Source organism: Serinus canaria, chromosome 20, assembly GCF_022539315.1.
Source record: "Serinus canaria isolate serCan28SL12 chromosome 20, serCan2020, whole genome shotgun sequence".
NCBI classification, from domain to species: Eukaryota; Metazoa; Chordata; class Aves; order Passeriformes; family Fringillidae; genus Serinus; species Serinus canaria.
This window is the reverse complement of record NC_066333.1, coordinates 5,821,345-5,835,813: the sequence shown is the minus strand read 5'-3', so window position 1 is coordinate 5,835,813 and position 14,469 is coordinate 5,821,345. Positions and strand designations below refer to the sequence as shown.

General features: G+C 53.2%; 2 protein-coding genes across 2 annotated transcripts in view; one reads left to right on the top strand and one right to left on the bottom strand.

The window, feature by feature from the left end:
• Positions 1-1,662, bottom strand: part of MATN4 (matrilin 4) — a 15,445-nt gene extending 13,783 nt beyond the window's left edge. The window contains exon 1 of the mRNA XM_030233372.2: positions 1,593-1,662. The gene's annotated coding sequence lies outside the window, so the exon portion shown is untranslated. The remainder of the gene's footprint in view (positions 1-1,592) is intronic.
• Positions 1,098-14,469, top strand: RBPJL (recombination signal binding protein for immunoglobulin kappa J region like; the record flags this gene model as incomplete). The annotated part of the gene is made up of 12 exons (XM_050982230.1): positions 1,098-1,116; positions 1,561-1,636; positions 7,534-7,659; positions 9,525-9,595; positions 9,838-9,953; positions 10,806-10,980; positions 11,741-11,878; positions 12,320-12,429; positions 12,672-12,812; positions 13,099-13,254; positions 13,443-13,546; positions 13,966-14,469. Coding segments are annotated over 12 exons (1,506 nt in total), but the record flags the coding sequence as incomplete, so codon positions are not given.

Sequence of the window (14,469 nt, the reverse complement as noted above, 5' to 3'; positions counted from 1 at the left end):
CCCATCTTGTACTAAGCACATACGGTTTCTTTAATTCTTCAACAACAAATGAAAGTTACAACTTCCACAAAAATCAACAACAGCTTTTCCCATTGGATGCAGCAATACCCTGTCTGCTTTGATAAACAGTGTTGTTTTACTGCAAACACCAAGATCTGTTGCCTGTTTCCAGAGGGAAGTTTGCTTTTTGGAGGAGGCTGAATTTATCCATATCCTGATGGCAAAGATCAGGGCTGAGATCTAAGAGATTTGCCCACCAACAGCTTTTTTGCTGATATCAACAGCAATCTAATGAATTCCTGCAGAGATTGCAAGATTCTGCTTGTGAAATGCAGTTTCTACTTGTTATTGAGAACCTGCACACTCACTGCCTGGGATTAATTGCTCCTGTCCTTGAAAAAAATAAAAAATCTTTACTATCAACAGATGCTACAGAGGGTCCCACAGGGAGAACTTCATAATAACTTTATAAATAATCTGGGTTTAAATGAAGCAAAAATCCAGTCTGATATAGCAAAAGAGGCAAAGCCCCGTGCTTTGTCTCAGAGTTGGGGCTGAGAACAGGTCCCTCTCCTGGACCCCTGCTCCCCTCAGTCCCACTGCACACATAGTGGCTCCCATTGACACGGGACAGTCCTGTTTCCCTGCCCGCCTCCTGAATGGATTCAGCAGCTCTCTGCTCCACAGCAAAGGCTGTCCCTGCAGAACAAGGGGCAAAACCCCAGCAGAGTACATCCCACCACCACAGCGTGTATCTGTTCAGCTCCACTCAGCTCACTCGAGTACATGTCCACACAAACACGACGAGTGCAGAATAATCTGATTTTCCAAACAAGTTTTCCCATGTAATTGTTTGGAACAGAAGTGCCCAGAGCTAATTTTATCCTGTGATACAGTTGGAATGATAAGCCAAAGGTGGGTGATTGCTTGTGCAAACGAGTAAGCACAGAGGCAATTTTCCAGTCGTGCAGAAACAAACTTAGGGTACACCTCTGAGCTTATCTTTCTGCAGGATCTCGATTTCCTGCTGCTCAGTACGCCTTGCCCAGGTGTACCAGACCTTATTACTCTCTGCTAAGAGATCCTCGGTTGTATAAGCAGGGACCTGCCCGACAGGTAGGCAAAAGGCGAGCAGGGCAGGCAGCCGGAGCCATCCCGGCAGCGGGAAGAGCTCACTCACATCACTCACACAGCACGGCGAGACCGAGCGGGAACCGTGCCCCGGCACCGCCGCGGGGCCAAGCCCGCGCGGCCGGGGGTCGGGAAGGCTCCAGCCCCCAGAAGGGAGGAAAAACCCTTTGGGGCTCAAGATACTTGAGGGCTTTTCCCCTCCTCCCGGCTTTGCTCTCTGCTCCTGGCGCCCAGGATCGCCGCTCCCCTTCCTCCAGCCCCGCTCCAAGGAAAAGCCCGCTCGGAGGGTGCCAATCTCCGCGGCAGCGCAAGGCGCCGCGCACAGCCCCGCCGGGCTGGGACCGGAATCGGGACAGACACCGGGACAGGAATCGGGATCGGACTCACCCACACCCTCCTCACCCTCCTCCTCTCCTGTCCTCCCCGCAGGAGCGGCGGTGCCCGCGGAGCCCCTGACTCACCCGTGCCGGCCGCGGAGCCGCTCCCCGCCGCGCTGCTGGCTCAGGTACGCGGTGCGGGCGGTGCGCGGCGGCGGCAGCGCAGGGGCCCCGCCGGCTTTAACGGGGCGGGGGAGCGGGGGGGCGGCGGGGCGGGCACGGCCCGGCCCCGGGACAGCGCTGGGAGCGGGGGGGACCCGGGGGCTCCCACCTGCCCCCGCCCCGCCGAGCGCGGCCCCGCGGGAGCTGCGCGCAGGTGGAGCCGGCACCGGAGGGTGCGCGGCCCGGGACGGCCGTGGGCTCACCGGCGTGGAGGGCCCTGGTGTTTTTAGCGGTTTATTTTCATTTTTTCTTTATTTTTCTCTGTTTTTCCATTTTTACCCCTTTACTTCTCTTCTTTTTTTTTTTTTTTTTTTTTGTCTTCTTAATTTTTTTTCTCTATTTTATTGTTCTTTTTTATCTTTTTTATTTTTCTTTATTTTATCTATTTCTTCTCCTTTGTTTTTTTCTTTGTTTTATATGTTTATTATTTTCTCCTTTTTAATTTCTTATTTTACCCTTTTGTTGTCTCTTCTCCTGTTGGGGGAATGTCCCTGGGAGCCCCATAAACTCAAAAGTTCATGGCAAAAGGAGAGTCTAAGCTTAATATCCATTTGACCTACAGTGTCCTGGGAGTTCAGGAACATCAGCAGGTAGTGGCTGCAGAGTGCGGAGGTGACTTTGAGCCAGGAAATTGCAGAGCAGAGCTTGGAGGGCTGTAGAGCCTCAGGTTGAGCTTCCATCAAGAAGGTCAACTGGTGTACATTGGAGATCTTCAGCAGAGGCTTCTTGGAAACCCTGGAGTAGATCTTCCCAGTCCCCCACCTCTCCCAGCACTTAGATCAATCTGGTGGTGACAGGAGCCACCTTTAGTGCTTTATAGAACTGTGTCGTGGTGCTTTAACAGCATTTCCTTTCCTCCTTGCACACAAGAAACAGAGAAAGGGGACTCCAGTAAATCACCCCCACTGTCTGAATGTTCTAGCAGATGTGCCAATGCTGCTTTATCAAACTGGGGTGTTTTGGGGAGTTGGTGCTGCTGGGGTGCCCAGCCCAGCTGGCTCCTGCTCCCTGCAGAGCTCAGTGCCACAGGCTGTTCGTGCTTCCTGCTCCCGGCCGCTGTTTGCCCTTGGTGTGGTCAGTGAATCCCCCAGGCCTAGAAAAGGCTGAATTTCACTTGTGTGTGCAGTGAGGAAAATACAGGATTTATAAATACCCATGCATATACAAGGGCTGTGGGTTGGGTTGGTCTGGATTAAAGGAGGTATTGAAAAATGAGGGAAGCCAGAAACTGCAGGCTTCTCATTTCTGTGATTTCTAATGGCTTTTCCTTTTGCATAAACATTGCCTTGACTCCATACCCAAGAGCACTGCAGGCGTTTTCTCCCCTGATCTGCACAAAATATAACCCAGACCTCTAAAATGGATATTTTTTATTAGGATGTTTGGTTTCCCCAAACTGAGGGAAGAACAGTTGCCCTCTGTGGCAGCAAGTCCCCAGCAAGCTTCAGGGCAGCTGTGTCCTGAGCAAAGCAAACCACAGCTCCTTTTTTGGGGGGCAAAAGCAGCAAATTAGGTCTCTGCACTTCAATTCAGTGCTACCTGCACTTGGGGACACTGTTACTGTGAGTTCCAGTTCTTGTATAAAGAGGTGATTTGAAGACCCAGTTTTTAAACAATAGCTGCCGGGATTGTATTTTGGTCTCCAGAGTTGGGTACTTTCATTCCCAGGGGACCAAACATATCAGATCCCTTCCTCAGCAGACTGAGCTGGTGGAGCTCACCGAACTGAAAGGCAGCAGGGCAGAGGGCAGTTTCCTTCTCCCAGTAAAGCACTTTTTCTTCTGCTGTGGTTGCCCAAGGGTGTGCACACAGAAGGTGATGTGTGGAGCAGGGCATGTCCCACACAGGGAGCAGCATTCCCCAGCTGGAGGCAGGACAAAGCACTGAGTGATGCCCCTGAACACTTGCTGCTGGGAGGGAGAGGGATAATTTTCAGCTGTGGTGTTAAACACCAGTTCTCCTAAAATCAGCAGTGGGACTGTGGGGTCCAACCCTACCAAAGCCTCCCGGCGCCTGCCTGGGCTCCCTGTGTGCCCACATGAAACAGCCCTGTGCAAGGTGGTCCAGCTGTGTGACTCCTGTGGAAAGCACACAGAGCACTCCTCCTTTTCTGCTTCATTTCCCGTGGGAGAGGGCACAGCAACCCAGCCAGGGCTTGTAAATCCCCCGGGGTACCCTGGGTCTCTCCCCACCTCAAGCAGCAGGGCAGAGCCACCTTAGAGATGCACCACAATTGCACTCACACCCTCTCCTGAGGCACATCCTGACCTAAGGCGAAGGAAAAGCCTTGGTAAGTGGTGCCAGGCTGAGCAGGGAGGGGGAAAGGCTTACAGAAACCAGTGTAGGAGAAAGGTGGTGGATCCCCCCTTGCTCCCCCCCCCTTTTTCTACATAATGCCCAACTGTGTGGAGAGCAGCTGAGCCCCAGCCAAGACCTCAGGCTCTGAAAAGGCAGCTTTTAGTGAGAGCTGTGAGAGCCCAGCCCGTGTGGGGCTGCTAACATGACACTGAACTAACACTGCACTACAAGCTAAGCATTTTAATAATTTAATATAATAAATGTCAGAAGGAGTGAATAATTCTCTGTAACCCTGAGGAGGCTGTAGGTGCCAGAAGGAGCCAAGTGGGCACACTGAGCTGCTTTAGCAATAGCCCTTTGACTCTCTGAAGAGAAATTTATAGCAGACGATGGATGCTGGGTGGTCACTTCCGTGGGCAGAATGGCAAGCACTGTTCAGGAGTGCGTCACTGACACAATCTAGCCCCAGAATTTGGAAGGCAAGAGCTGCAGAGAAGGGACAAAGTAAAGAAAGGTAACTTTCTAGGTAGTTGTTCCTCCAGCTGCAGATCAAATCTGAAGAGCTCCCATCTGTTTACCTGCCTTTGGCATGCACATTCCCCCTTCGAGCAGTAAGTAGCATGTGGGTAATTGTTCCAGAAGGTTCTTTAATCAGCTCCAGGCAGTGACCCACGTGCCTCTGGAATTATACAGGGGTACCTGCACAAGCCTGGCTCTGCCCTGAGCCAGTGCTGTGGGAGGCTCTGCAGAGCAGGCATTGTTGCTGCCCACGCTGTCAGCACACGTCTTAATCCACAGCCCCTGGCAATTTGCTCCTGAACACTCCCTGCCACTGCCTGGCCTCTGTGCCAGGCTGTTCCACACTTTACAAGGGGTCAGTGGCAGAGGAGCCCCACAGGGAGACCCCCAAGCAGTTTGGATGGGCACTGGTGGCTGCATTGGTGACACTAACAGGGATGGAGCATGTGACTCTGCAGCTGAGACACAAGGACCCAGAGCTGTACTCCTAATTTTACACAGCACACTGAACGATGAGACTCACCAGGAAAAAATTCACACACCCAGCCTGGTTCTTCCCTGCTGTGTGCCCGTTGTCTCTGACAAACTGAGGGTGAAATGCTACTGAGCAGAGCCAGCAAGGTTCAATACTCATTTAACACTGTTAGTTAATTTAACACTGCAGTAGTGTAAAAGGGTGTCCAGGGTCAGGCCAATTTCCTTGATACATTTCCATATTTATCCCAATTATAATCAGTTGTTCTGAAAAAAAAAAAAAAAAAAGAAAAAGAAAAAAGCCAACAAAATCAACCAAAAAAAAAAAAAAAAAAAAAAAAAAAAAAAAAAAAAAAGAAGAAAAACCCAAAACCAAACCCAGAGTTTTGCTGAGACATTCCCAAATAGTGCTTTTATATGAAAGGAAAAATAGCAAAGGCAGATCAAAGCTGAAATCACACCATTGCTTGGCAGCAGAGGAGTGAAACAGCTGCAGATTGCCACTATGGAAAAAGATTAAATAACTTTCTTATGGGATCTCTCTGGCTGTGCAAAGATATAAACTATTCATTGGCTAGAAAGGGGAGTGAAACCTCAGCAAGACTAAGTGACCCACCCTGGAGCAGCCACTGGTTGCTAAAGCTCTGCTTCAGTGTGCTGGAGTGCTGGAGCAGGAGTGTCCCAGCACCTGGATGGAAGGGACAGGTACAGCCTCGGCAAAGGAGCTGCTCCTGCTTTGCCAAGAGTGCTGTGGGCTGAGCCAGGGCTAAGCCCAGAGCCCTGTGCTGGCAGCAGCTCTGGGGCTGCCACAAGAGCAGAGCCTGGTGGCAGCCTGTGCTCTGAAGTCAGGAATGGCCATAAAACATTCATTTTCCAGGCACAGAGTAGCAGTTAATGCTGTGGGTGACACTGACACTGGCCCTGGATGTAAATCTGATTCTGGCAGGGCCCTGGTGATTTATATTTACTAGCTAACACATCTAGGATAAGGAACTGGGAACAAGGAGGGCAGGAGATTATATTGCCCCTCTAGTAAGCTAACAGAGCACATCTGTGCAGTGCAAAGTGTCAGGTCCCCCTGGCACTGCTCAGAGAAGACACTGGGTATGTATTTGTTTATAGGGACATGTGTTTTTCTTCCTCATACAACAGCAGGGCATCAGCTCCATCCAAAGGTGGGAAACCTGGAACTGAAATGTGTTTAAAGTGAATTGCAACATGGTGCTAAAAGCTGTAAGGGGCACAGCCTTTTTAAAGAATTGCACTGAGAAGAGCAGAGCTGGCAGGCAGACTCTTCTAGCAGGTTGCTTGGGGTGACTGTGCAGCTTCTCTCCCTGGGAGCCTGCTCTGGCCTCTGAGCCCAGAGGAGCTCACCATGAGGAGCCTGCCTTGGGGTGATGGCGGGACCAGACCTACCTCTCTTCACACATCTGATTATTCATGCTCTCAACTTTTCTCCATTTCCAGCCCATTTGAGAGGAAGAGAGGCTGTGTGGACTGGGAATGGGAATAGTCCCCTGCACATCTCTTGGAAGTTCCTCCTTGGGTGACCGTGGCTGATGCCCCTTGTGTCAGCCCTTTTCCCCCAGTGCTGCCCTCAGCCCCCAGATGCTCTCTCACAGTTACTCTGCCCTGTGTTCTCCACTGTGGCTGGGGCTTCCCAGCCTTCTCTGGGCACTGCTTTGCCTCTGTCTCTGGTAGGAGAGTCATTAACCAGGCTGGGGCCCCTCAGTAGCAGCGATGTTCCCAGAGACCACATTGACAGATGTGCCAAGGAGGGACTCCTACACAGGCACCTCCTCTGGTTTCATCTTATCCAGTCAAACATCCCAAACTCAGGGAATGCTCCTGTCTCAGGCTCAGGGGGTTTAGGGGCTTTCAGCAGGGCAGGAGCAGGTATTGTTCAGTTGTTCAGAGTGGTGCTCCACAGCTGCCATCCCAGATCTCTCCCCCCTTGCACACATGTCCCAGGTGGCAGAGCAGGGCATCTCAGACCCACCTCATCTCTCTCCAGCTGGTTAACACCCAGCCTACTGAGTTAGCAGAGTTAAATGCCAGGTGCCTGAGAACTCCTTCTAGTTAATAGAGCAGAAACAATCAGCAGAACCACCTACTCCCTAGGTCTCAGAGAAAAATGCAGCTATTTTCACCCAACATCCCTTGCAGAACCCCATGAGTTGCTCCACCTCACATGGCAGCTCCCAGCTGCACTCACAGCTCAGCAGCATCACCACCCAGCTCACCCAAAAGCCATACAGCAACAAGCACATCAGGCTGAAAAACAAATTAGTAATCAGAGCACAGCCACTATTGCATGGGGCTGGAAGTCTTAGAAATGCCCTGTGTGTGTTTGGTGGCAAACTGATGGAGCAGTTACTCCATTATCCAAACTTTCTGCTTTTCAATGCCAGCCCCACTCTCAGAGCAGCTGAGCTGCAGTTCCTTCTGATGGGAAAGCATTTCCACCTTGCCCACCCCATCAGGCTGGACATGGAGGGAGCTCCTTGCTCCCTGCAGGGCTGGGCAGGAGCTGGCTCTGGTGCCCCAGTGCCAGGGAAATTGTGTCTTGCAGACCCAAGCCGTGCCAAGGCAGCCTGCTCCAGGACAGCGTGAGAAGGTACCTGCAGCTGCCAGCAGACCAGACAGTGCTGATCCTGCATGCCAAGGTGGCACAGAAGTCCTATGGCAACGAAAAAAGGTGGGGGATTGTCAGCACAAGGGGCCAGGACCAAGCAATAAGTTACACAATCTCCATCTGTCACAGAAAGCTGATTGTTATTTATTAAGAAACCCATGCTTTTATGCCCTAGTTTGCTACAGGTTGACCTAACTGGTCCTCCAATCAAAACTCCATCACCACTGGCTAATTAAGAAACCACCCTTTGGTAAACAAATCTCCATAACACATTCCACATGTTCACCATACCAGGTGCAGCAACTTAATGTTAGAATTTTTTCTCATTCTTTTCTCTGATCCTCTCACAGATTCTCCCAGAATGATGCCTGGTAATGTTTCTCTCCATGGCCAGAGAGCTGCTGCCACAGGAGATGGTCCCAGCTTCCCTGATAGCCACTTCTAAACCCAGCTACCTAAAGCCTGATTTCAGCCTTGCTGGATTTCACTGATCTAAGCTGGTGAAGCAAATTATCCCCTCTGCATTCACTCATGACATCTTTGCATCCGAAGCCACCATTTAGTCTCCATGAATTGAATAACACAAGAAAGATATTAGCTCCACCCTGCATCCATCCCAGTTAGACATTCCTAGTGGGTAGGTTCTTTCCATGCAGCAGTAAAGAAAGACAAAGTAGAAGAAGTCAAGATTCTGTTCAAATCTCACCCCCCAAGAAGGAAAGGCTGGTGTTAAACTGCCCTCTAACTCTTGTCTTAAAATCAGCATGGCCACAGCAGGGACTGAGCCATTTCCATCAATGCCAGTGGTCTCCAAAAAGCTGCTATTTTTGAAAATCCTTCCCACACTGAACACCTTGAGGTTCTGGCTTGAATCTCCAAAATTGCCACTCCCTGGCAGTGACGTCAGGCTGTGGCACTGCAATGTAATTAATCCTCCATTAATCCTTGGGCTATAAATACTGCTCAGTTATTACCCAGCGTGGAACAGCTGTGAGGCAACGAGCTCAGCCTCCAAGGTGGAACCACCCAGGCCCCAGGAGACAGCTCTGGGATGGGCTGAAAGTTCTCACCACATCCAGTCTCCTGCCAGGGGCTGCGGGTCCACAGGTAAAAAAGTTATTTCAGGACTGAATCTTCCAGCCAGGAGGGAGCCCTCTCATCACAGCCTCTTTCCTCTGCTCCTGACTCCATCCAAGGGGTGAAAATCAGATGCCAGTCTGAAAAGGGAGAGAAAAACCTGCACAGAGCTCCCAGGTTAAAGTTTGAAGGTGCTGCTGGCATTTTCCTTAATAAAGGGAGTCAGGGGGCTGTGCTGTGGATGAGTTGTTTAAATAAACTTGTACCTCCAGGGCTCCAAAATATCCAACCCCCCTGCACTGGTGTTTTCTCTGCTAGTGCTTTACCCAGAATCCATAGAGGATGAATTTACACCATTCACACAAGTGCAAAGACAGTGGAAACCCAAATAAAACACAGGAAAATGGGCTTCCAAACTCCTGGCTATAGATTTATTTGCACTGGGCTGCAGAACTGATTGTGAATGCAAACTCTGTTCCCAGCCTGCTGAAACTCCCACATGGCAGTCAGGCAGGGGCAGGCTCTGATGGCTCCCTGTCTCTGGGGGAGCTGGGTGTGCCAGGGTCCCTTCCTCCCATCCCAGGGCCATCCTGTCACTTGTGTAATCCTGGCCACAGTGGCACCACCAGATGTGGCAGCTGCTGAGGCTGGAACCAGGCACTGGAGGAGGTGCAGGGCAGAGGGTCCCCAGCCCCTGGCTGAGCTCCACGTGCCTCCCGGGGTGCAGGGGTGCCCCCAATGCTGGTGATCCCCAGTGAAGGTCTCTGCTCTCAGCACAGCCATGCAGCCACTCCTGAGCACCTTCTCAGGGTGCTGAGGGGCAGTGAGAAAATGCCCCCTTGTCTCTGCAGGTTCTTCTGCCCCCCACCTTGTGTTTACCTGAGTGGGCCCGGATGGAAGTTAAAGCAGGAGCAGATAAAAGGTGAGCAGAGCCCTGGACCTCTCCTCCCTCCCTTCCTGCACCATGGAGAGCTGCCCTCTGCCTCTGCAAAGGGGACAGTGTGTCTGTTTATGTTGGTTTTGGCCCCCCAAACTCCTTTCCTGCTCAAGCCTGAGCCCCCTGAAATCCAGACCCAGGGAGGGCTGGGGTTTGGTCATGCTCTGCTCCTGGAGAAGCTGAGCCTGTGCAGGGGGCTGGAAGGTTCTTCTCCTTGTCTCTTCCAGCCAGGGACCTGGGAGAGGCTGGATTTCAGGTGTGTGGGTACATGGGGCTGGACAGCATGGGCAGCAGCCTGATGGAGACCCAGAAGCTGAGCTTTGAGGAGCAGCCAGATGCAAAGGTAAAGCCTGTGGCTCCTTGGGGCTGTGGGGATCCCTCTCATGCAGGGGCTGGGCTGTCACCACCAGCACCCCACACCCTAGGATGTCACACCCTCCCCATCCTCAGAATGTCTTTCTTCCTTCCATAACTTCTTTCTTCCTAGCCATAACTCCCCACTCCCACTCTGCCAGCCTGTTGAGGCATGTGCAGCAATCCAGGCAGCCCAAAGATCCCTGTCTTTCTCTGGAACCATCTTTTCAGGTCGACAGCCCTGTGACTGTCAAAATCTGCACAGCTCCCTCAGTCCTGGTTCCTTCTGATGAGCAGCACTGCTGCTTGTCACAAAATGAAAGCCTGGTCCTTCATTTGTAGATTAATAGCTTTTAAAAATGCCCCAGTCGATCCCAAAGTTCAAATCCTTCAGCAGAGCTCTGGCCTCTTTTGATTGGAGAGGATAAAAAGGAGAACAAGCATTATCTGGGGTCCCTGAAGAGCACGTGGTCTGAGGCAGGCCAGGAACCTCACAGAAAGAGCCTTTGTCCAACAGTGCTTGCCTTGCTGCTAAGGCACAGCATATCGGCCAGGATGAGGGAAACCATAAACCCAGGGTGATTTCTCATGTTATGTGGGATAAATCACACATGAACATTCATTTCCATAAGGAATACTCTGCCCCCAGTGTAAATAAAGCCTCTGCTGATCCCCAGCTCTTCATTCCACCTGTAATAACATCTCTGGTCGTTTCTCCCTTTAAATGAACCCGGGGCTCGTTGAAAGGGCGCTATTATGTCCTTGTGGGGTGGTGAGGAGGGTGAGGAGGGCTGGTGGGGCTGGGCTGGAGCTGCTGGCAGCCCCTCTGTGCCCCTGGCAGGGGTTCAGCTGTGCCAAGGCCCTGTACATCTCGGACACGGACAAGCGCAAGCATTTCCGCCTGGTCCTGAAGCTCTTCTTCAGCAACGGGCAGGAGATCGGCACCTTCCACAGCAAACTCATCAAGGTCATCTCCAAACCCTCGCAGAAGAAGCAGTCCCTGAAGAACACGGACCGTGAGTGGCTCTGTGGGGAGGGAGGTGGGTGCCAGCCCAGTGTGGGATGCTCTCTGCTCACAGCTTGGCTCTGGAGTGGTCCAGGCATGACCCAAACATTGCAGTGCTGTGAGGGTCCCACCAAGGGGAGAGAATGATGCATCTAACTCCATGGGTATCAGAAGGCTGATTAATTACTTTATCATGTTATATAATTATATACATCTAAAACTGAATCTGTCCACCACTCAACCCTGCACACAACTGCTCACATCTGTGAATCTGTGACTGTCACCTGACAATCTGCACACACACTTGGCCCTGATAGGCCAAGGAAACAAAACACCATCACTTTGGATAAACAGTCTCCATGTTGCATTCTATTTTTGCACAAACACAGGCACAGCAAATGGTAAGAATTGTCCTTCCCTTCTCTAAGGTTCAGAGAATGTGAACCCCAGAAATATTCTCGGGAAGAATTGTGCCTTGCTTTTCTCTGTGAGGAGAAATGTGGCTACCCCAAAGCCCATGGGAACTCCCAAAAGAGGATGTATCTGACACAGTGATGTCTCACTTCCAAATGGTTCACCCAGCATGAGCTGTAATGCCCTGATGCCAATGTGGTGCCCACACCATGGGCCTCACCCCACTCACACAGAGGGGAAGGCAGTGGGGAGAGTGTTGGCTGCTGGGTACCCCAGGAACCAGGGTTTGTCCTCACTGGGCTTGACAGAGCCATGTTTAGTCCTGGCAAGCATAACCCGGGCACTTCTCCCCACAGTCTGCATCTCCTCAGGCTCCAAAGTGTCCCTCTTCAACCGCCTGCGCTCCCAGACCGTCAGCACCCGGTACCTGTCTGTGGAGGGAGGAGCCTTCATCGCCAGCGCCCGGCAGTGGGCAGCCTTCACCCTCCACCTGGGTAAGGACCCTCGGGGGACACTGATGCCCCCAGGCCTCCAGCCCTGGCTCTCCCGTCCTGCAAAGCCAGTTCTTGAAGGCAAAAGGTATGGGAATTAGCCTGGGGGTGCAGGAATCTGGCTCGGTCGCACCTCTGCCCGGCATTCCTGGTGTGTCTCTGGATGTTTCCCACTGGCTTTGAGGACACAGGGGCTGTGACCAGGGCTGTACTGGTCTGGAGGTTTACAAATCCAAGCAAGGGATTGTCTAGAAGAGGCCAGAGCCCAACAGTATTCCTGCCCTGCAAGGTACTGCATCCCCATCCTGCTATCCCGGGCTGGGCTCCTAGGGAATGATGCTCTCTCCAAGCAGTGAAAGCAGTAAAACATCAGCGGGAGCAGGGCCAGACCTGTGCCTAGCTGGGTTAACCCGGGCTGACTCTGCCTCTCTCCCTCCGGGGCAGCCGACGAGCGCTGCAGCCGCAGCGAGTTCCCCCTGCGGGAAGGGTACATCCGCTACGGCTCCGTGGTCCAGCTGGTCTGCACGGCCACCGGCGTCACCCTGCCGCCCCTGGTAAGCTCCGTGCCTGCGCTGTCAGCGCACAGAGCCGGCCGCTCACGGCTCCGAGCGGCGGGGCCGTGCCGGGGATCCACACCAGGGATCCGTGCTGGGATCCACACCAGGGATCCGTGCTGGGATCCACACCAGGGGTCCGTGCTGGTGATCCACACCGGGGATCCGTGCTGGGATCCACACCAGGGGTCCGTGCGGGGATCCACACCAGGGATCCATGTCGGGGATGCTGCTGCCCACAGATCATCCGGAAGGTGATGAAGCAGTACGCCATGCTGGATGTGGATGAGCCCATCTCCCAGCTCCACAAGTGTGCCTTCCAGCTGCAGGGCAGTGACCGCATGTACCTGTGTCTCTCCACAGACAAGGTGATCCAGTTCCAGGTATGGCGGTGCAGGAGCAGGGTGCTTGCTGTCATCTCTCTAAGCTCCTGTGTTGCATCAGGCTGGTCAGCATGGCACTGGGAGGGGTCTTGCATCCAAACTCAGGCCAGAATCATGGCAAAACTTTAGTGGGGACACCGGAACTGAAGTCTTTGGAAAGGAATCATGATCCCCATTTCCCCACGAGCAAAGCAGTCACTTGCTGGAACCGAGACACTGAGGGCAGAAGCCAGATATCCCAGCCCCATTCCCCACCACCTCCCCTACAGCATGACACTCTCCACAGGCATCTCCCTGCCCGAAGGAAGCCAACAGGGAGCTGCTGAACGACGGCTCGTGCTGGACCATCATCAGCACGGAGACGGTGGAGTACACCTTCAGCGAGAGCCTGGCGTGCGTGCGCGAGCCCGTCAGCCCCGTGCCGCTGATCGCTGCCCTGCAGGTAGGCACAGCCTCGTGCTGTCCCCCCTGTCACCTGCCTGCCTCGTGCCTCCTGCCCCTGAGCCCTTGCGCCCCCCTGGCACCTCCCATTCTCAGCTGGGAAAGAGATGCACAGGCAGAGCAGCCCGTGGGAGAAGGAGTCTGGCTTCATAACCCACCCAGCCCTGCCATGCCCTCTGCCCGTCACAGCTCACAGGTGGTGGGGATGTGGCCATGCTGGAGGTGCAGGGGGAGTATTTCCATGCACACCTCAAGGTCTGGTTCGGAGATGTGGAAGCAGAGACCATGTACAGGTATGGTGTGGACAGGGGAGCTGAAGGCAGGGAACAGCAGCCAGGTGTGGGCTGTGCTGGGTGGATCTGGGAAGGATGTGGCTGCAGACGTTGGGGACAAGGACACTTGCACTGCCCATCCTGCAGGAGCAAGCACAAGCACTGCAAGCAGTGGCCGGAATGAGTCTGGTGCCTGCTCTCTGCCCTGGCTGCAGTCTGGGCATAGCCATGGGTGGGGGACAACAGGGATTTCAGGGAATTACAAACAACCAAGCAGCCCTGGCAGAGAGGAATGAAAGACTGGGAGGAGAGAAGGAACTGGCTGGAGGCTTCACGCTGAGCTCCAGGATGGAGGAGAAGTGCAGTCACTCACTGCTGGCTGCTGCTGCATAGGACCTTCCCTGGTTAATGCACATTCTCCTCTCCTGCCCTGTTGCCAGGAGCCCCAAGTCCCTTGTGTGTGTGGTCCCTGATGTCTCTGCCTTCGGCAGCGACTGGAGGTGGCTGCGCTATCCCATCACAGTCCCACTCCTGCTGATCAGGGACGATGGCCTCATCTACTCCAGCTCCTTCACATTTACCTACACCCCAGAGCAGAGCTGCATCCCAGGGCAGCAGGTCCTCTCAGATGTTCCCCAGGACTCGGACAAATTACTCGACAGCATCCACCAGGAGTTTACCAGGACCAACTTCCACCTCTTCATGCAGACCTAGCAGGCTGGGCAGGAACAGGCTTGGCCTCACTGCTGGCCTAGGGAAGGGGAACAGCCCTGAGCCGTGCTGGGGGGGCTCATCCAGGGCTTGGGGTGGCCCTGCCAAAGGGTCCTCCCCACTCACTGAACACACACCATGCTTCTGTGATTTAGATTTATCTCTTTCTCACAGCAGCATCTCACACTGCTGAGATCTCATATGAGAGCATCAATAAATCAGGCTTGAAGGAC